At 44.4% G+C, this 23,107-nt stretch overlaps 1 protein-coding gene across 1 annotated transcript in view; it reads left to right on the forward strand.

Annotated features, from left to right (window-relative positions):
* LLGL2 (LLGL scribble cell polarity complex component 2) overlaps positions 1-23,107 on the forward strand; it is a 269,216-nt gene that overhangs the window by 22,526 nt on the left and 223,583 nt on the right. Inside the window, 1 exon segment of the mRNA XM_068264456.1 lies at positions 1,249-1,411. Coding sequence (XP_068120557.1) covers positions 1,249-1,411 — 163 coding nt within the window.

The following is a 23,107-nucleotide window of genomic DNA, read 5'->3' on the forward strand; positions in this document are numbered from 1 at the left end:
GTTTCATTATTCTCCCAAAAGTAATTACATTGATGGATTTGGGACGGGTTAGAGCATCTGTCAAGTTTTACTGATCTCTTTGCCCACTGAAGAGAACGTTCCTTACTTCTGTCCATGCAGGAAGAGGGTTGGGGTTTTGGGAAAAAAAACAGGAAAGTAAATGATGGAAAAAATGATATAGATTGGAAGCGAAGCATTGTTGGTGTAACCTTTTTAAGGAGGCCCCACACGATGCAATAAAATGATCAGATTTTACAGCAATTCAATAGACCTTTTTATGTATGGAAAAAACATTTTTTTTTCATTCAAGTAAGGGCCCATTCCCACTTTAAAGTAGCAAAACTGTTTTGCGTGGTTGAGTTTACCGCAATTAGTGTGGTATAATCACTGGACACTCTTGCGATTCTCAATGATCGTGATCAGCGCTTTTTTAAGCACTGTACTGCGATCGCTCAAGCATCGCGGCAAAATGCTGCAGGCAACACGTTTCGCGATTGCAGTTAATCACAAAACACCCCTGATCGGCGGCAATCACGGCAGTGAGGTCACTGACCTATAGTTATAATTGCGCTAGCACTTAAACAAGCTCTAGCGCTTCAGCGATTAGCGGGAATCACCTGCTAATCGCCTTAGTGTGAATGGGGTCTGAAGTCTGATCGGATTTCCCATTTTTTAATTTTTTTTATTTATCTTGATCGTGATTTCTGATCAATTTCTTTGTAAGATTGTATGGTATGTGTGATAGATTGACAATTTTGTAATGTAGGGACACAAGGAATTTTTTCAGCGTTTTATATCTTTTTTTTTTTTTTTTTCACAATTTGGGAAAAATTGAACACAGGTGTGTGTGGTATATTGGTCACATTTTTTAAACGATACAATAAATAAAAACACTTTATTTGTAAATCTTGAATTGAAAAGAAATGTAAAAAATAGTATGGCGTGTGGCTTTACTCACATATTGAAGATTTCATATTTCTATTTCAAGAAGTCAAATTTGTATTTAGTACAGTTTGTAAGACCAAGCAGTTATGTTTTGTTGTAGTGTTATTTTTTTTTTTTTTATTTTTTTTATTTTTTTTTTTTACTGTCCCTCATTTTCTGTCCTGGTCAATAACTTTAGCACATGGATAGGTAGTCTCACCACAGACGACTGACCTGTAACAACCCGTTGTGTTTTAACCCATCCCAATTCTCTCCAAAGTTTGGATGTTTGAGTTTTAATTTCTTAATCTTCTTTTGTCACAGTCTTCCAAACGAGTATGTTAGTAGACATCCTTTTGAATCCGTGGAATCCTTACAGGAGCACCCCAGGAACCAAGCTCAGATCTTGATTGGCTACAGCCGCGGCCTTATGATGGTGTGGGATACTTCAACAGGGAACAGTGTGCGGCACTTCTTAGGGTCACAGGTATGAGAATAAGTTGAAATGTGAATGCTGTGTAGACACTACATATCTGCCTTGGCTTTTAAATGTATCCATAATAATTTTCAAGCCGTCCGCTGTATGTATGTCCTTCCATCCCACACATGCCTCCTGCTGCCCTGCTTTGGTTGGCCAAAGCACTGTCTGTCCCATGGTGCTAATTGGATGGCACTCGGTGACTTCAAGAGATGGCGCACACACTCCTGCCCCATACAGCATATCGTGCACCACCCATCAGCTAATATACATCTTTCTGTGTGGAGCAATATGAAAAACTACTAAAGCACATGGGTTTACTGAACTTTCTGACCTTATAAAATAACAGTTCTATCTAGGTACACCTTTAGTTGTATTTTACGTTTAGTGGTTTGCAAAAGTATTCAGCCCCCTTGAAGTTTTCCACATTTTGTCATATTACTGCCGCAAACGCGAATCAATTTTTTTTGGAATTCCACGTGAAAGACCAATACAAAGGGGTGTACATGTGAGAAGTAGAATGAAAATCATACATGATTCCAAACATTTTTTACAAATAACTGCAAAGTGGGGTGTGTGTAATTATTCAGCCCCCTTTGGTCTGAGTGCAGTCAGTTGCCCATAGACATTGCCTGATGAGTGCTAATGACTAAATAGAGTGCACCTGTGTAATCTAATGTCAGTACAAATACAGCTGCTCTGTGACGGCCTCAGAGGTTGTCTAAGAGAATATTGGGAGCAACAACACCATGAAGTCCAAAGAACACACCAGACAGGTCAGGGATAAAGTTATTGAGAAATGTAAAGCAGGCTTAGGCTACAAAAAGATTTCCAAAGCCTTGAACATCCCACGGAGTACTGTTCAAGTGATCATTCAGAAATGGAAGGAGTATGGCACAACTGTAAACCTACCAAGACAAGGCCGTCCATCTAAACTCACATGCCGAACAAGGAGAGCGCTGATCAGAAATGCAGTCAAGAGGCCCATGAAGTTGAAAAAAATGAAGTTGAAAAAGAATGCCTATAAGGTCCTAAAACAGGAGGGGACCTAGGCTGCATTAAAGTGACTCCGATCTCATAAAAAAAATGTAAGTTGTACTCACCTGGGGCTTTCTCCAGCCCAGTGCTGGTCGGGAGGTCCCACGACGGCGTCCTGGCTCTTCTCCTTCTCCCCGCTCCGGAATGGCTGACAGGCCGCAGCACGGGCGACACTCGCCCGAGTGTCGGGCTGCTCCTTCAGCGTATGACGCGGATTACGTCACACGCTGGCCGCCTCGCGTCATCACGGCGGCCGGCGTGAAAGTACTGCGCATGCGCGATTAAAGCGGAAGGAGCAGCCCGACACTCGGGGGAGTGTCGCCCGGGCTGCGGCCTGTCAGCCATTCCGGAGCGGGGAGAAGGAGAAGAGCCAGGACGCCGTCGTGGGACCTCCCGACCAGCACTGGGCTGGAGAAAGCCCCAAGTGAGTACAACTTTCATTTTTTTTATGAGCTCGGAGTCCCTTCAAGAAATAAGGAGTGCAATAAAAGTTGTAAAAAAGAAATTAGGCTGGTAAAGATTGAAGCTGAAACTCAAATCGCTAGGGATATCAAATCTAACCCTAAGAAGTTTTACAAGTACATCAAGGTTGACTGTATTGGACTCCTGAAGACTCATCTACACGCGTAGATGGGGCTCCGATGTGTGTTATCTAATGCGGCTCGATAAGAGACAGGTCGGATCTTGCTACCGGCGATTACCTGCTCGTTCCCCGCAAGGGGACAATGACAGGGAATCGAGCGGAAGATAAGCGGCGCGGGGACGAGCGGGTATCGAATCCGGCGCACGCGAGCAGGGACGTGGAAGAGGTGATCCGTAATTGAACCGCCGGATCGGAGCCTCATCTACGCGTGTAGATGAGGAGTTAAGGATGAGGGTGGGAACGCAATGGTTGATCAAGGTAAGGCAGAGTTATTAAATGCTTTCTTTGAGACTCTTCTGCATCTGTAATTTGCTACAGTGATGTTTCCCTTGTGAAGACAGAAGCAATTTTCCAACTGTAATATTAAATACTTAACTCAGAAAAAAGTGAAGGCAAGACTAAATTAAAAAAAATAGACAAGGCACCTGGCCCGGATGGCATGCATCCTCGGGTCCTAAGGGAATGAAGTTCAGTCAGATACACCCCTTTAGCTTATCTTTTTTTGTAACTCTCTTTCAACTGGCAGAGTCCCAGTGGATTGGTGTATAGCCCACATTTTCCTAGTTAAGAAGGGCAAAAAAATCAGATCCAGGAAATTATAGACCAGTAAGCTTAACATCAGTTGTATGCAAACTATTTGAGGGGTTACTAAGGGATACATGACTTCATAGTAGAAAATCTTATTTCTCAGCATCGGCATGGGTTTACTGAAGACAGGTCCTGTTTGTGTTTTTTCCTTTCTTTTACATGTTAGTCAAGCCCCCAATAGTGTATTGTTGATGATAAAGGAATGCCAAGGTAGCAGCAAATAGACATATACTCACAAGTATAGATTGCTGGGTTCAGGCAACCACTTACAGCACTTATGGGGATATTAGGTCTGTCCCCACTCAGGCTAAAAAGTCGCTCTATGCAGAAGGAAAGAAGGGGTGTTCACCCATCCACCAGGTGGATAACCATTGCAATGGAAACAGAGGCGCCAGCAGAGTAAAAATTGATCATATGTAAAAACAGATAAAAGTTGGGGGGCAAGGGTGGACTTTCCTACCCAAAACCAAAACCAAACCTATATGTTTTTTTTTTTTTTTTTAATTTTTATTGAATTTTAAGATAATAAAGAACTTAACCAAAGGTTGACTCACTCGCAGGTGAGTCTGCAACAAAGACCATAATACAACAAACACATGGTACCGACCCGAAGCATTCCACCACCCGATGACCACCCCATCCATCCCCTCCCCCCCTCAGCCAAATACAAACATTGTGCTATGTTGCTAATTACAATATTGGTCAGGGTTATAATAGACATGTAGTATCTCATTATACACATTACATACAGTTATGCTTAATTAACCTCCTGCATCTAAGAAGTATCTCTATTACTAGTCCAGGGCTTCCATATTTTATCAAACTTTTGAGGGCACCCCCTCGATATATGCAGCCTTATATAAGTGTACTGACTTGTTTATTAATTCCAATATTGAAGCGAAGGTGGTTCAGCCTTCTTCCAATTTAATGATAGCTATCCGGTAGTAATACAGTAGGATACCAATAAGCATTCTTTATGCTCTTGTAGGTGCAAGTTTAGTAGTGTCCCCTAGAATGCAGTAGGCTGGTTCACATGGCGTATACATTTTTGTAATCGTAGTAATCTACTCACAGATGTCTTTCCATTTAGACGATATGTTAGGGCAGAGCCACAGCACATGGTCTAGATCCGCATTGTTGGCAGCACATCTCCAGCATAACACTGGATAAGATGGATCGAATTTAGATAGTTTTGAGGGGGTCAGATAAGCTCTGTGAAGGATTTTAATTTGGATCAATCTATCTTTAGTGGCTATCAGATATGAGAAGGGCTTGATCCACACATCCTCCCATTCTTCATCAAGACTCGCAATCTGAGTAAGCCAAGATTGTTTGTAGATGGTAATATGTGGCTCTGTTATAAGAATGCTGATAGATTTTAGACAGGATCATAGAAGATATTTTACTAAATGAAAACCTTACTATTTCTGAGGTGCTTAACCACTTGAGGACCGTGGGCTTTACCCCCCCCCTTAAAGGGGACCTAAACTGAGAGGGATATGGATGTTTCCTTTTAATCAATACCAGTTGCCTGGCAGTCCTGATCCCTTTGGCTGAAGTAGGGCTGAATCACACACCTGAAACAAGCATGCAGCTAATCCAGTCTGACTTCAGTCAGAGCACCTTATCTGCATGCTTGTTGAGGGGCTGTGGCTGAAAGTATTGGCAACACCGGATCAGCAGGAGAGTCAGGCAACTGGTATTATGTTAAAAGGAAAAATCCATATCCTTTTCAGTTTAGGTTCCCTTTAAGGACCAGACCCTTTTTTTCCATTCAGACCACTGCAGCTTTCACGGTTTATTGCACGGTCATACAACCTACCACCTAAATGAATTTTGGCTCCTTTTCTTGTCACTAATAAAGCTTTCTTTTGGTGCTATTTGATTGCTGCTGCGATTTTTACTTTTTATTATATTCATCAAAGAAGACATGAATTTTGTCAAAAAAATTATTTTTTTAACTTTCTGTGCTGACATTTTTCAAATAAAGTAAAATCTCTGTATACATGCAGCACGAAAAATGTGGACAAACATGTTTTTGATAAAAAAAAAAACCCCATTCAGCCTATATTTATTGGTTTGGGTAAAAGTTATAGCGTTTACAAACTATGGTGCAAAAAGTGAATTTTCCCAATTTAAAGCATCTCTGACTTTTCTGACCCCCTGTCATGTTTCATGAGGTGCTAAAATTCCAGGATAGTATAAATACCCCCCAAATGACCCCATTTTGGAAAGAAGACATCCCAAAGTATTCACTGAGAGGCATAGTGAGTTCATAGAAGAGATTATTTTTTGTCACAAGTTAGCGGAAAATGACACTTTGTGACAAAAAAAAAAGTTTCCATTTCTTCTAACTTGCGACAAAAAAAAAATGAAATCTGCCACGGACTCACCATGCCCCTCTCTGAATACCTTGAAGTGTCTACTTTCCAAAATGGGGTCATTTGTGGGCTGTTTACTGTCCTGGCATTTTGGGGGTGCTAAATTGTAAGCACCCCTGTAAAGCCTAAAGGTGCTCATTGGACTTTGGACCCCTTAGCGCAGTTAGGGTGCAAAAAAGTGCCACACGTGGTATCGCCATACTCGGGAGAAGATGTATAATGTGTTTTGGGGTGTATTTTTACACATACCCATGCTGGGTGGGAGAAATACCTCTGTAAATGACAATTTTGATTTTTTTACACACAATTGTCCACATTTTTTTTTCACAAAGTGTCACTTTCCGCTAACTTGTGACAAAAAATAAAATCTTCTATGAACTCACCATAGTTATAACAGAATACCTTGGGGTGTCTTCTTTCTGGGTGGGAGAAATACCTCTGTAAATGACAATATTTTGATTTTTTTTTACACACAATTGTCCATTTACAGAGATATTTCTCCCACCCAGCATGGGTATGTTTAAAAATACACCCCAAAACATATTTTACTACTTCTCCTGAGTACGGCGATACCACATGTGTGGCACTTTTTTGCACCCTAACTGCGCTAAGGGGTCCAAAGTCCAATGAGTACCTTTTAGGCTTTACAGGGGTGCTCAAAATTTAGCACCCCGCCCACTTGCCAGGACAGTTAACAAACCCCACAAATGACCGCATTTTGGAAAGAATACACAACAAGGTATTCCATGAGGGGAATGGTGGGGTCATTGAAAATTTTATTTTTTTGTCACAAGTTAACGGAAAATGACACTTTTGTAAAAAAAAAAAAAAAAAGTTCTGCTAACTTGTGACAAAAACTAAAATCTCCTATGAACTCACCATGCACCTCACATAATACTTTAGGGTGTCCTCTTTCCAAAATGGGGTAATTTGTGGAGTCTGTCCTGGCATTTTAGGGTCTCTGCAATCATTACATGTAGGGCCAGTATTAGGAGTTTCTGCTATACTCCTTATATTGGGTATACAGGTAATGCACTCTGGGCTGAAAGGAAAAATGAACGGCAAACATACCTTGCTCCACATCAATGGCAGATCTTCCTCCACATCAATGGCAGTGATAACCTCAGGAGAGAGACACCCCGTGCCACCCTGCACTCAGGGTGAGCCACCAACTTATGTGACTGGGCCTCAGAACTTTAGTATACAGCATTATGCCTGTAGTATACAGCAATATGCCTGCCAATAGAGATGACTCTGTGTGACATTAAAGCATCATCATAGGCCCAAAGTAAATCACATATAAACCGGGGGTGTCCACACTCAAGGGAAATTCAAACATGCCGTCTTATATCGCCAACCCAGTACAGATCAGCAATATCAAGCATGGAAACCGATCCTTCTTCCGACTTCTATGCTTACCTGTTTGGTTTTCAAGCTTTCCTCTCCTCCCCCTGGGACAATGTGCGAAAGACCACTGAGTGTGTGCCTACTCCTGTGTCTGGAGTTCCCTAGGTTCTAATAGTGTACCTGCTCGTGGTACCTCTCAAAGCACGCCCCTAGCCATAGGCCAGGCTGGTCAGGACATTTGGGACAATAAAAAATGGTGTCAGTCCTCCTTCCAGCACTGCTGCAGACATGACATTTTCTTCGGATGCGTTGACCTGGGGTACTCGGAAGCTGATAGGCGTAATGCCTTCCATGCAGTCGGCTAGTTGCATCTGGGGGGGGGGGGGGGGCTGGCACCTCCTGGATACAGGAGGTCCAGAATGATCTGTTCCTGAAATTGAAGGAAAGATCCAGTTTTCACAGCCTTACTGTAGAGAACAAAGCTGTTCTCAAAAAACTGCCAATTGAATCAGATAAAGACACTTTCTTATACCAGCGTCTTGTTTTCCTGGAAATTAAATAGGGAGCTAACCTCTGGTCATTGAAGTCCACCCCTCCCATGTTGACATTATATTCGTGGACGACAAGGGGCTTTTCAATGACCTCAGTTGCCCGTTGAATTTGGACTGTCGTGTCTGTGTGAATGGTGGACAGAAAGTAAACGTCCCTCTTGTCCCTCCATTTCACCGCAAGCAGGTCTTCAGTACGCAAGGCGGCCCTCTGCCCCGTTCAGGTCTGGTGGTAACGAGTCGTTAGGGGAAGCCCTGGCGACTAGGCCGCGCAGTGCCACAGCATCGGATTCCTTCTAACTTTTAAGTGCTGATAGAGGGCCACACTTGTGTAATAGTTGTCCACATAAAGATGGTACCCCTTCTGGAACAAGGGTGACACCAAGTCCCACACAACCTTTCCACTGCTCCCCAGGTAGTCAGGGCTTCCGACCGGCTCCAATTTTGAGTCTTTTCCCTCATAGACCCTAAAACGACATGTATAGCCTGTGGCCCTTTCTCAGAGCTTATACAGTTTCACCCCATACCGGGCGCACTTGCTTGGGATGTACTGTTTGATGCCAAGGCGCCCGGTAAAGCGTAAGAGGGACTCGTCTACGCAGATGTTCTGTTCAGGGGTATAAGCATCTGCAAATGTTGATGACAGGTGGTCTATGAGGGGCCGAATATTGTGGAGCCGGTCATAAGCAGGGTGGCCCTTTTCATGACAGGTTTTGTCGTCGTTGACGTGCAGGAAGCACAGGATGGACTCAAATCGTGTCCTGGACATGGCAGCAGGGTACAAGGGAACATGATTTCCTTGGTTCGTAGACCAATACGACCGCAATACATTCTGTTTCATTAGTCCCAAGTGAAGGATAAGGGCCAAAAAGATTTTAATGTCGGAAACTTGGACTGTTTTCCACCGGAAAGGCTGGGCATAGCTACTCTCCAGGTGTTCGGTGATGAATTGTGTTGCTTTACGGTTGGTCTCAACCACAATTAAGTCCAAGAGAACCTGGGTGATGAACAGCTGCAAAAAGTCTAGGGCCGTTCCTAGATGAGCTGTCGCCACCTGGACTCCAGACTGGGCGGTGAAAGGGGGCACTACGGGTGCGGCGGAATCAGGGGATTGCCAATCTGGATGTGCCAGCACCTCTGGGAGTCTATGGGTACTACAGGCCCGTCTTCTTCTTGGTGGCTGCGACGGGGGTACTACTGCACGTACCACCGTACCAGTTTCAACTTCTATGCTGGCGCCACGTCACCAGGGTTTACGGAAGTACTGGTACTAAGTCCAGGAGATGCTGCGCTGCTGGTGCCTGCCTCACCAAGAAAACTCTCATCAGCGCTAGCACCACCCTGCTGCCCTTGAGGCGGATCCTGCGCCACCTGCGGTCTAACGACATGGGGTCTGGTACGCCTGGCTCTAGCCGGGACCATAACCTCGTCATCACTTTCGGTCAGAGAACCACTGCTTTCCACAGGTTCAAATTCGGACCCGGATGATTCGTCTGCTGAGTCTTCCCAAACGCTCTCATCCGACTTGTCCATGTACCTGTATACCTCCTCATCGGAAATCCCCCTTCTTGCCATTGTGGACTGTTAAACGTATGGGGTTTTCCTCCGAGACTACCCAGAAATAAAGAGCACCTACCTAGAAAAAGGGAGTATTTGAGAGGTATTGGGGGTGGTGGCGAGTGGGGTCTCAGAGGCAATCAAACAATCACGGGAAATCAAAGCCGATCCCGGGACAATCAAATACAATTACAGCACAATCTAATCCAATCACAGCACAAGCAAATCTGATGCACTTGGAAGGTGGTGGTTGGAGGTGGTGGGGGGGAGGGTGGGGTTGGGGGTGGCGGGAAATGGGGTCTCAGAGGCAATCAAACAATCACGGGACAATCAAAGCAGATCACGGGACAATCAAATACAATTGCAGCACAATCGAATACAATCGCAGCACAATTGAATACAATCACAGCACAGTCAAATACAATGCACTCGGGCGGTGATTAGGGGGGTTCTGAGGGCGATTTGAGGGGGTGGGGGGTTGATCAGGAGCCCGCACGGGGCAGACTGAGTCCTGATCTGATGAGAGGCAGACACGGGGTTACTGATCGAAGATCAGTTAGTGATTGCTGGGGAGGACAGATGTAAACAATGCGCAGGGGATGTAATCAGGAGGGGGGTCTGAGGGCAATCGAGGGTCTGGGCAGGAGATCGGTTGCCCCCGCGGGGCAGTTAGGGTCTGCTCTGATGGGTGGGGGTGCTGAGGGGTGATGGACAGGTGATCAGGGGGGGATCAGGGGGTAAGGTAGCTGTATACAGATGTATACAGGGGGGTAGTCTGGGATGGGGTCTGGGGGTGATCTAAAGGTAGGGGTGGGGGATCCGGGGTGATTAGGAGGCAGTTAGGGACCTAAACTAGGGGATAGTGGCAGGTGGGGGTTTTAGAGGGGTGCAAGGGTGCTGGCAGGTGTCTGCTGGGGTGATCAGGGGGGGGGTCTGAAGGCTGGGGTGGGCGATCGGGTGGCTGTGGGCAAAAAAAGGCGATGTGTGATGTAGACTTACAATAGCTTCCTCCTCGCTGGTGGTCTCTGGAACAATGAGACCACAAGGCTAGGAGGAGGCATGTATAAGGCACTTTGTTTACCTAACAAAGTGCCTTATACGTATTTATTGGTGGAAATCTATATACCTCCGCTCGCCGGCGCTGCTAATTGGCCGGCGAGCTGGAGGCTAAATTGCCGGCTATCGATCCCCGGCGGAGGATTGTGTCACGGATGACGCGATCGCTCCGCCCATGCCTCTACAAGGAGCGCCGCCTCTCGTACATGCGGCGGTCCTTGCGGGATCCACTTTCCGGCCGCCCATGTGCAGTGGGCGGTCGTTAAGTGGTTAATCTTACCGTAGCAGTACCAAACTGCTCCATATGCATGCCTTAATTGTAGAAAGCGAAAAAAAATGTTTGGGAACCGAGCTTAGTTCGATTCCTTGAATGAAACTTTTTCATTACCTGACTGCGCAATGTGTTGTAGGTGTGACACCCCTTTAGAAATCCAGAATATAGGATCGGGTATAGTGTAAAAGTGCGCCAATTTTGGATTATTCCAAATGAGTATGGGGGGGGACAGTTAAATTGTCTGGGGGGCGACTCCACTTATGTACAAGATCCCAAGCTTTAATGACTGTTCTCATGTTATTAGTTAAAGGATAGAGTGCAGTGACCCCTCTATATAGTATTTGTTTGAGAGCCTCAAAGGATCCGAGGAGTGCAGCATCTAATACTATCACAGCATTCGTCGAGTCTTGTGTTAGCCACCAATTGGCAGTTACCAGCTGGGTGGCTAAATAATATTTAAAGAAATCCGGGAAAGCTAGTCCTCCCTCTGTCCAAGGGCGTTGGAGTTTTTTAAGACTCATTTTGGGGTTTTTGTTATGCTAAATAAAGTTTGTTAGGATAGATGTAAGTTGAAAGTAGAACCCACAGGGAATCCATACTGCACAGTTTCGAAACGTGTATAATTACTTTGGTAGCAATTTCATTTTAATTGTATTCTGCCTATAAGTGACAGGGGGAGACATTGCCAGCTTGCAAGTTTTTTTTTTTTTTTTTTTTTTTTTTTTTTTTTTTTTTTTTGTGTACTGCAGCAGAGGTATTATATTATCGCTGTGAAACTCATTAGTATTGTTAGAGATCCAAACCCCTAAGTATTTAGTTTTAGAGCCTGTTTCCATTGGGAAGGGGGGTAAGTGGGTAGAGTTTAGAGGAAGAACCTTAGATTTGGCTTGATTCACCACAAGGCCAGTATATGGGGCAAATGTTTTGAATAACTCCATAGCTCCTGGAAGGGATGTTATTGGATTTACAAGGTATATGACTAAGTCATCCGCATACAGGGATACCCTCTCCTCCAGCCCGCCCACATTCAATCCTTGTATGTCTTTGCATTGCCTCAAGGCAGTTGCTATTGGTTCCATTGCAATGGCGAAAAGGGCTGGCGAGAGAGGGCACCCCTGCCTAGTTCCCCTGAGCAGCCGGAATTGCACCGAAAGCTGCGTACCAATTTTGATTTGTGAAGTAGGGGCTTTATATATAGCTTGTATCCAATATATAAGTTTCTTGCCAAACCCTAACTTTTTAAGAGTGGTCCATAAGTATGGCCATTCAACCAAATCAAAAGCTCGCTGTATGTCCATAAAAGCTAGTGCTCTTGGTATATTTATATTTCCTGATTATTGGATATGTGTAAAACTCCTTCTAAAGTTTGTCTGTTGTTTTATGCGGCATAAAGCCAGTTTGGTCTGGGTTAATAATTTCTGTGATGTATTTATTCATTCTAGTTATTATTTTAGTAAGGATTTTAAGATTATTGTTTAAAAGGGAAATTGGCCTGTATGACTGGCAGTCTAACAGATTTTTATCTGGTTTTAATATTAATATAACATGAGCTTGATAAAAGGAGGGAGGGAGCTCTCCACTACCCAGGCAATTATTTAGTATGTTTTTAAGGTACGGAGCTAGTATCCTCGAATACCTTTTGTAAAACTCAATTGGTTTTCCGTCTGGGCCTAGTGACTTCTGTGGTGGAAAGGATGAAATGGCATCTATAAGCTCTGTGATTTCAGCTTCTAATTCAGCTGAAATTTCTTCAGATAGGGATGGCATATGTAAATTATGTAATAGATGTGAGTTTCATAATATGTATAGAAGGTTTGCATGATTTGAGGGGGGCATGCAGAGATTTCACCTGACGGGAGACGGATTTCAGGAATATTAGATTGTGCGGTAGGGTTCTTTGCCAGGTTACACTATATATGGTTTAAAGACGATTTAATTTGTACTCCAAAACAAATGCAACACGTTTCGCGGGTCTCTAGCCCGCTTCCTCAGGCAATAATACAGATAGGAGTAACTCAAAAGTGGTGTAGCCAGGTACAGCGCCTCTGAGGCGCTGTACCTGGCTACAAAATTGATACGAGGGATGTTTTAGCTATTTTTTTAGGAAAAAGTTATTTGCTGTAAGAGTGATTAAGATGTGGAATGCATTGCCACAGAAAGTAGTTATGGCAAATACCTGCATTTAAAGGGGGCTTAGATGCTTTCATTGCATTGAGACATCCATGGCTACAGTTACTAGGTAATGCCCAGCTATGTTGATCCAGGGATTTTATTTGATTGCCATCTGGAGCCAGGAAGGATTTATTTTCCCTTTTGGGTCGAATTGGACCATGCCTTGTACGGGTTTTCCGCCTTCCTCTGGATCAACAGGGATATGTGAGGGAGCAGGCCGGTGTTGTACTTTGTACTCTGGTTGAACTCAATGGACGTAAGTCTTTTTTTCAACCCAAATAACTGTCACGGAACGTCGATGCTGTAGAGAGGAAGCGGCAGTTTATCCCCAGCGCCGCCTCTATGATTTTTTTTTTCCCTCCGCTTGCTTGTCCTGAGAGCTGTGAGCTTGTGAAGTCTGCCGCAGCCAGAGAAGCGCAAAGTGATACAGGAGTTGGCACTGACGTGGAAATACTTAGGACATCAGCCCCATTATTGTGTACATGAAGAAATTACTAAATATAATTATGGCGGAATGAGAGACCTGGAGTGCCAGATATAACAGCGAGAGATCCTAAGTAGGTAAGTATTTCTAATGTTTTTTACTTCACAGGTGATTTTTGAGGACACAGAGTCTTTAACACTACTAAGCAAGAGGATCACACCATGAGAACCATGGAGACTAAGTAGCTCTCCGAACAAGTCAGGGATAAAGTTGTTGCAGTGCAAGTCAGGTTTGGTCTGTGTCTGTGTCTTTTTTGAATATGGCTCAGATATTAATCAAATCCATCCTATATATTTTTTTTTTTCATATGAAAAAAAAACAAACCATGATACCTCAACAAACTTGCCAAGAGAGGGCCGACCACCAAAATTCAGACTGGGCAAGGAGGGCATTAATCAGAGGCAGCACATAGACTAAGGGCCCGTTCACACTTGAATTTTCTGCAAAATGAACGCTACAGTTTTACACGGATGGTTTTTTAGCGCAGTAAAATCACTGTACGCTCCTCTGATTCTCGGCCATCAGCGCTTGTTTAAGCACTCTACCACAATCGCTCGAGAATCGCGGCAAATTGCTGCAGTTAAAGAGAACCCGAGGTGGGTTTGAAGAATATTATCTGCATACAGAGGTTGGATCTGCCTATACAGCCCAGCCTCTGTTGCTATCCCAAACCCCCCTAAGGTCCCCCTGCACTCTGAAATCCCTCATAAATCACAGCCATGCTGCTGACAAACAGCTTGTCAGAGCTGGCTGAGTTTATCTCTACAGTGTCAGTCTGCTGCTCTCCCCGCCTTCTGCAGAACTCCAGTCCCCGCCTGCCTCCCTTTCCTCCCTGCTGATTGGAGGGAAGGGACGGGGGCAGGGACCGGAGCTATGCAGGAGGCGGGGGAGCAGCTGAGACTGACACTACAGATGTAAACCGATCCTCACAGCACGGCTGTGATTTATGAGGGATTGCAGAGTGCAGGGGGACCTTAGTGGAGTTTGGGATAGCAACAGAGGCTGGGCTGTATAGGCAGATCCAGCCTCTGTATGCAGATAACATTCTTTAAACACACCTCGGGTTCTCTTTAACACGTTTTGCGAATTCCAGACTACAATTCAATAGAGAATCTGTGGTCAGACTTAAAGATTACTGTTTTTTTTTTTATAACAATATATATTTTTTTGTTTTAAATACGGTGTAACAAGCAAGGGACACTCATCACGTCCTAGTCAGCACAATAGCATGTATCCATATTAATAGCCAACTATAGGAATCCCAGTATATGCAGGCATGTACAAAAAGGGATAAATAAGCACAAACTTAACACTGTAATGGCTTTTGAAGCAAATAAAAGGAAAAAAAAAAAGTTTCAAATGCAAACGTCAAATAAGGGCGCCAGGAAAAAGGGCATAGGGCAGGGGTGCCCACACTTTTTCGGCTCGCGAGCTACTTTAAAATTCGCCGAGGCCAGGAGATCTACCAACGTTTTAAATGCACCCCCCCCCCCCCGAAAGGTAGTTAGGCATAGGTCCCCTCAGTACAGGTTAGCTAGGCATAGGTCCCCTCAGTACAGTTTAGCTAGGCATAGGTCCCCTCAGTACAGGTTAGCTAGGCATAGGTCCCCTCAGTACAGGTTAGCTAGGCATAGGTCCCCTCAGTACAGGTTAGCTAGGCATAGGTCCCCTCAGTACAGGTTAGCTAGGCATAGGTCCCCTCAGTGCAGGTTAGCTAGGCATAGGTCCCCTCAGTGCAGGTTAGCTAGGCATAGGTCCCCTAAGTACAGGTTAGCTAGGTATAGGTCTCATCAGTACATGTTAGCTAGGTATAGGTCTCATCAGTACATGTTAGCTAGGTATAGGTCCCCTCAGTACAGGTTAGCTAGGCATAGGTCCCCTCAGTACAGGTTAGCTAGGCATAGGTCCCCTCAGTACAGATTAGCTAGGCATAGGTCCCCTCAGTACAGGTTAGCTAGGCATAGGTCCCCTCAGTACAGGTTAGCTAGGTATAGGGCGTGCACACTTACCTCCCTTCAACTGTGGAGTCTGCGGGCTTGTCATCTCCCCATACAGGCCATGTGCAGCAGCGATGCGGGCAGCCATGACACCTCGTGCGCGCAGCCATGACACCTCGTGCGCGCAGCCAACTTCACGGCGGAGATCACATCACCAGGCGGCTGAGGGAGCGCTCCGGCGGGCAGCGTGAGAGGAGGCGGAAGTGTTGCCTCCAGCGCCGCCCCCAGCCATGACACTGCCGCCCTTAACCTCTCAGCCGCGCCTCTCTCCTCTCCTGATTGGACACATCAGCGGCCAGCAGCAGAATCTGATAGGACTCGGCCAAGTGGTCGCGTTCTACAGCTGCTGGCCACAAAAGTCAATGGGATGTGGCCAGGAGACCGCGATGTACCAATCAGGCGGTCGCGATCTACCGGTAGATCGCGATCGACCTATTGGGCAGCCCTGGCATAGGGTATAGCTGAGATTTTAAGATCTTGTCTATAACAATTTTTTTTTTTTGATTCTTTATCTTAGATAGATTAATAAATGCATTCAAATAACCATTAGAAAGGGCAAATGTAGAAAGGAGGCTGGCACCACCAAGTAGAAAAGTAAAAAATTAGCTCTTTATTGATCAGTCATAAAATGACAGCATGGTCAAAAATAAGGCTTAGGCGGCGACAGCCCGCTGTTTCGAGCTGATATAGCTTTCTCAAGCCGAACAGCCCATAAAATGTTAACAACAATGACCACACCCTTATATACTGGTCTATACATCAGACAATCATTTCAAAATCAGAAACACCAATCAGAGTGCAAGGGCGTGTGGGTGGACCTGATGGGGAACAGGCAGTGTGTGATGTCATCAGAACATACCTCCCAGTCAGCTGATCAAGGGCAGCCCATCACAGCATGGTAGAGAAAGCCTCCTATGTGAAAGCAGGATGTGCATTGTAAACAAAGATCACATGCACCAATAGGGACAGGCTCAAACAGCCCACCCTTCAAAATATATCATGGTATACGCGTGCAAACGTCCGCATAGTACGCGTCCCATAGACGCGATAATAATGCGTACTAGCCGCCATAGCTCGCCATCCAAACGCTTTATCAAAAAAGGATGCGTACAAAAGAGACGCATAATGCGTAATAATGGACGCAAGGTAGCCGCATATCGCTACTAACGCAACAGATGCGTACAAACCGATGTAAAAACACCCCCTAGCCGTATAACCATATGATGGATGCGTGCAAAAAGACGCTTAACGCGTCATGCTGGACACCATAGTCACATACTGTTCGTACCATTGCCATATTAATGCGTAAAAACCGACGCAAAAATGCCTTCTGGGCGCATAAAAAAGGAAGCACGAAAAATGGCGGAACTAATATCAAGTCACACCTTATACTAATGCACAACACTATACACGTATAAGTCGCATAGCTAGAAGGAAACGTTCTCACCAGGCCACAATGTTCTTCCCTCCATCAGCTCGCAGGGACTAAAAAGAGAAAGAAAAAGAAAAAACACATCACTGCGAAATATCAAAGTGTTCAAAATGTTGGAATGCTCCCAATCAGTGTTCCACACCCCCTAGCACAGCATAATAGCTGCCTCTTGTCATAGTAAATATCCCACAACACTATTTACAGATTCAACAGGAAAATTTAGACACAAAAACTTAGATCGTATTCCCTATTAAGTCCTCCCTTTCCCATCACATGCAACTGTTTTAATCCACCAAGCCTCTCTTTTGGCCAACTCATCCTGCCTACTTAATCTCCCTCGCCAATTGCTCGGAACACTGTCAATAACTTGAACTTCAAATTGGGACAAATTGTGTCTGACTGAAACAAAATGGTTGGACACAGCCTGGGTCATATCCTTGCCACGTATGGCCGTCTTATGGCCAGACATTCTAACCTTCAAAGCATTGGTGGTCATACCCACGTATCCCAATCCACAGGGGCATTTAATTAAATACACTACATAACTAGAATCACAGGTATATCTGTGTCTAACCGTGAATCTTTCCCCTGTAGTGGGATGCGTGAAAGACCCACCCTCAGCTATATGGCTACAAAGATGGCAATTGAGGCACGGAAAGGTACCATGTCTATTTTGTATGACTTGTGTCCTCGGCTGGCAATGATGGAAAACCTTGTCTCTAACAGTAGGGGCCCTTCTGAAAGACATTAATGGGGGGTACCTAAATTCAGGTATCGTAGGGAACGCATCTTGTAACAGATGCCAATGATGTCGAATTGCCGTCCAACCAGTTCGCTACACGTGTTGTATGTAGAGACAAATGGCATACGAAATTGCTTAAGATCACGATGATTTTTGTGATTTCTTGGAATCAGGGTCCTATCAGGATAACCCCTGTCCAAAAACTTTTGTTTCAATATATTCTTCTGAGTTACTGCCTCAGCATCACAAGAGACTATTTTTTCAACACGTTTTAACTGGCCGGTTGGAATGGCATTTTTAATTGGGGGAGGGTGGAAACTTTGGTAGTGTAGCAATGAATTTCTATTGGTGGGTTTTACATACAAATCGGTAATTAATCTATCCTGTCTCCTAATAATACGTGTGTCGAGAAAAGTAGCCTCACAGTTGTCCGCATGTACAGTTAGTCTAATCGCTGAACAACAAGAATGTAGAGAGGCAACAAAGTCAATGAGGGTCGAATGTGGCCCCGCCCACAAACAAAAAATGTCGTCAATATATCTCCACCAGCACTTAGCGTGCCGGTGGAAAAGTGGGTGGGTGTATACAAAACTGTCTTCATACTGACCCATAAAAAGTCCCGCATAGGACGGGGCCACATTCGACCCCATCGCCGTGCCTCATCGCTGAACATAAAAGGAATCCTGAAAAGAAAAATAATTACGTCTCGATAATATTCAACAATTTCACAATGAACTGTCTCTGAGGTTCGGACATATCTGCTGTAGGCTGTAGAATGGTACTTGATGCAATATGCAGATATGTCCGAACCTCAGAGACAGTTCATTGTGAAATTGTTGAATATTATCTTGAGACGTAATGATTTTTCTTTTCAGGATTCCTTTTATGTTCAGCGACGAGGCACGGCGATGGGGTCGAATGTGGCCCCGTCCTATGCGGGACTTTTTATGGGTCAGTATGAAGACAGTTTTGTATACACCCACCCACTTTTCCACCGGCACGCTAAGTGCTGGTGGAGATATATTGACGACATTTTTTGTTTGTGGGCGGGGCCACATTCGACCCTCATTGACTTTGTTGCCTCTCTACATTCTTGTTGTCCAGCGATTAGACTAACTGTACATGCGGACAACTGTGAGGCTACTTTTCTCGACACACGTATTATTAGGAGACAGGATAGATTAATTACCGATTTGTATGTAAAACCCACCGATAGAAATTCATTGCTACACTACCAAAGTTTCCACCCTCCCCCAATTAAAAATGCCATTCCAACCGGCCAGTTAAAACGTGTTGAAAAAATAGTCTCTTGTGATGCTGAGGCAGTAACTCAGAAGAATATATTGAAACAAAAGTTTTTGGACAGGGGTTATCCTGATAGGACCCTGATTCCAAGAAATCACAAAAATCATCGATCTTAAGCAATTTCGTATGCCATTTGTCTCTACATACAACACGTGTAGCGAACTGGTTGGACGGGCAATTCGACATCATTGGCATCTGTTACAAGATGCGTTCCCTACGATACCTGAATTTAGGTACCCCCCATTAATGTCTTTCAGAAGGGCCCCTACTGTTAGAGACCAGGTTTTCCATCATTGCCAGCCGAGGACACAAGTCATACAAAATAGACATGGTACCTTTCCGTGCCTCAATTGCCATCTTTGTAGCCATATAGCTGAGGGTGGGTCTTTCACGCATCCCACTACAGGGGAAAGATTCACGGTTAGACACAGATATACCTGTGATTCTAGTTATGTAGTGTATTTAATTAAATGCCCCTGTGGATTGGGATACGTGGGTATGACCACCAATGCTTTGAAGGTTAGAATGTCTGGCCATAAGACGGCCATACGTGGCAAGGATATGACCCAGGCTGTGTCCAACCATTTTGTTTCAGCCAGACACAATTTGTCCCAATTTGAAGTTCAAGTTATTGACAGTGTTCCGAGCAATTGGCGAGGGAGATTAAGTAGGCAGGATGAGTTGGCCAAAAGAGAGGCTTGGTGGATTAAACAGTTGCATGTGATGGGAAAGGGAGGACTTAATAGGGAATACGATCTAAGTTTTTGTGTCTAAATTTTCCTGTTGAATCTGTAAATAGTGTTGTGGGATATTTACTATGACAAGAGGCAGCTATTATGCTGTGCTAGGGGGTGTGGAACACTGATTGGGAGCATTCCAACATTTTGAACACTTTGATATTTCGCAGTGATGTGTTTTTTCTTTTTCTTTCTCTTTTTAGTCCCTGCGAGCTGATGGAGGGAAGAACATTGTGGCCTGGTGAGAACGTTTCCTTCTAGCTATGCGACTTATACGTGTATAGTGTTGTGCATTAGTATAAGGTGTGACTTGATATTAGTTCCGCCATTTTTCGTGCTTCCTTTTTTATGCGCCCGGAAGGCATTTTTACGTCGGTTTTTACGCATTAATATGGCAATGGTACGAACAGTATGTGACTACGGTGTCCAGCATGACGCGTTAAGCGTCTTTTTGCACGCATCCATCATATGGTTATACGGCTAGGGGGCGTTTTTACATCGGTTTGTACGCATCTGTTGCGTTAGTAGCGATATGCGGCTACCTTGCGTCCATTATTACGCATTATGCGTCTCTTTTGTACGCATCCTTTTTTGATAATGCGTTTGGCGAGCTATGGCTGCTAGTACCCATTATTATCGCGTCTATGGGACGCGTACTATGCGGATGTTTGCACGCGTATACCATGATATATTTTGAAGGGTGGGCTGTTTGAGCCTGTCCCTATTGGTGCATGTGATCTTTGTTTACAATGCACATCCTGCTTTCACATAGGAGGCTTTCTCTACCATGCTGTGATGGGCTGCCCTTGATCAGCTGACTGGGAGGTATGTTCTGATGACATCACACACTGCCTGTTCCCCATCAGGTCCATCCACACGCCCTTGCACTCTGATTGGTGTTTCTGATTTTGAAATGATTGGCTAATTGATGTATAGACCAGTATATAAGGGTGTGGTCATTGTTGTTAACATTTTATGGGCTGTTCGGCTTGAGAAAGAGCTATATCAGCTCGAAACAGCGGGCTGTCGCTGCCTAAGCCTTATTTTTGACCATGCTGTCATTTTATGACTGATCAATAAAGAGCTAATTTTTTACTTTTCTACTTGGTGGTGCCAGCCTCCTTTCTACATTTGACTACTGAGGATTCTGAGGATACAGGAATCCAAGGCTTGGGCACACAAGAGTTCCTTTCTATGGATGAGTGCTCCTCCAACTTCTGTTTTTGACCATTAGAAAGGGCAAAATATCTCTTGAAGGGATCCCTGTTTAGTGTAGTTGGGGGTGGGGATAATGAGCCCAGATGTATGCTAGCAAAGTAACTTATATTCACGTTTGTATGGATTTCAGGAGCCACTTGCAATGACGTGCATATACTGTAGTTAGGAAATTAAGTTGTTAAAAATCAGACAGAACCAGCAGGTTTTGGACTAGTCCATCTCCTCATGGGGAATTCAGGAAAAGAACGGCAGTTGCAAAGTCTAACTGCCCAAATAGTGTGCAAGCAAGTAGGAAGGCTGGCTGGTATCTAAGGGAAACCCAATTTGCAGGGCAGTTTTTCGCCTGCGATTCGTAGGTCTCCACCTTTTGTGTTCATGTTTTCTGCAAACGTTTTGTGGCGATCATTCCGCGTTTTGTTTGCGGCGTATACTGTAATTGCGAATGTGTGCTTTGTGCAGTGAAAAAAATGGAAAGCTGTAAGATTTAAAAACCCGAAGTAAATTGTAAAAACGCGACTGAATGGCCACTACGAGTGTTTCCCAAGCGAGGCTATTGACTTCAGTAGCCTGTGGAATCCTTAAAAGCACACATAAAAGTGCAATAAAAAGCGCACATTTGCACCTAGTGTGTTCCTTGCCTTACTTTTTTGCAGTTAGACTTGCTAACTGCTATTCAGAAAATGCTCTTGAAAACAAAGAAAACCCTGAGAATTCCCCATAAGGAGCTGGACTAGTCCAAAACCTGTTGGTTCTGTCAGATTTTAATTGCTTAACCGGTTCAGCACCGCAGTCCGAAAATCTCATGCATCCGAGCAACGTTCACATCCCATTCATTCGCCTATAACTTTATTGCTACTTATCACAATGAATTGATCTAGATCTTGTTTTTTCCGCCACTAATTAGGCTTTCTTTGGGTAGTACATTTTGCTAAGATTTATTTTTTTCTAAATCCATTTTAACAGGAAGATTAAGAAAGAAATGAAGAAAATTCATTTTCTCAGTTTTAGGCCATTATAGTTTGACATTAATATACGCTACCATAATTAAAACTCATGTATTTTATTTGCCCATCTGTCCCGGTTATTGTACCGTTTAAACGATGTCCCGATCACAATTTATGGTGCCGATATTTCATTTAGAAATAAAGGTGCATTTTTTTCAATTTGCGTCCATCACTATTTATAAGCTTATAATTTTAAATAATATAATAACATACTCTCTTGACTTGCATATTTAAAAAGTTCAGACCCTTGGGTAACTATTTATGTTGTTGTTTTTTTGTTGTTTTTTTTTTATTGTTTTTTTTTTTTTTTTTTTTTTAATAAAAAATGTATGCTAAGGCCCCGTTCACACTTGCGTTTTGGCGAATAAACGGACCGGATCCTGACCTGATCCTGATCAGAACCGTACGGTTCCGATCCGGATCCGGTCCGTTTGTATCAGGCATGCATCAGGCTGCCATCCGGATCCGTGGGCAAAAAATAGCGAAATTTGAAAAAAAAAATGTTGGGGTCAGCAGACGGTGCACCTGGTGCATGTGTAGAATCAGGTTCCTCCGCTGTAGGCCTCACCTCCACCTCCGACATTCTGCCAAACAGCTCCAGCACGTCTGTCACTGCTGCTCCACTCCAGCCATGCTTGGCCCATGTGTCCCCATCCGAAATGGCCGCTTGAATACGCATAGGAAGTTGGGTAGAACGTCAGGTTTTTGTAGGCAGTGTGTTCTGTGCCTTCGGTTCCCCATTGGTTTCTGTGATCCGGATGGTGCTGTCAGGCTCAGGTCCGGCTCCGGTCCGGGTGCGTGGGCTGGAGATCCGGACCCAAAAAATAGCGCATGTTGGAAAAGAGTCCGGATCCGATCCGGCTCCGTACTGTACGGAACGGACGTGTGTGAACGTCCGCATAGACTTTACATTGCTATGCGGAACGTACGTTCCGTTTGTACAGTATGCGGTCCGGATCAGATCCGGAAAATCCGGATAGCGAACGCTAATGTGAACCGGGCCTAATTTTTGGTGTGGGAGGGAAACTGTTTATTTTACATGAAAAATAATAATTTTCTTTAATTAAAAATGTATGTGGGTGCAGTTTACTATTTGGCCACAAGATGGCCACAGTAAAAAATTCCTGGATGCGAACGATCTCGCATCCAGGAACTAAAAATCAGAGGAGTTGTTTCCTGGGG

Source organism: Hyperolius riggenbachi, chromosome 12 (assembly GCF_040937935.1).
Source record: "Hyperolius riggenbachi isolate aHypRig1 chromosome 12, aHypRig1.pri, whole genome shotgun sequence".
NCBI lineage: Eukaryota > Metazoa > Chordata > Amphibia > Anura > Hyperoliidae > Hyperolius > Hyperolius riggenbachi.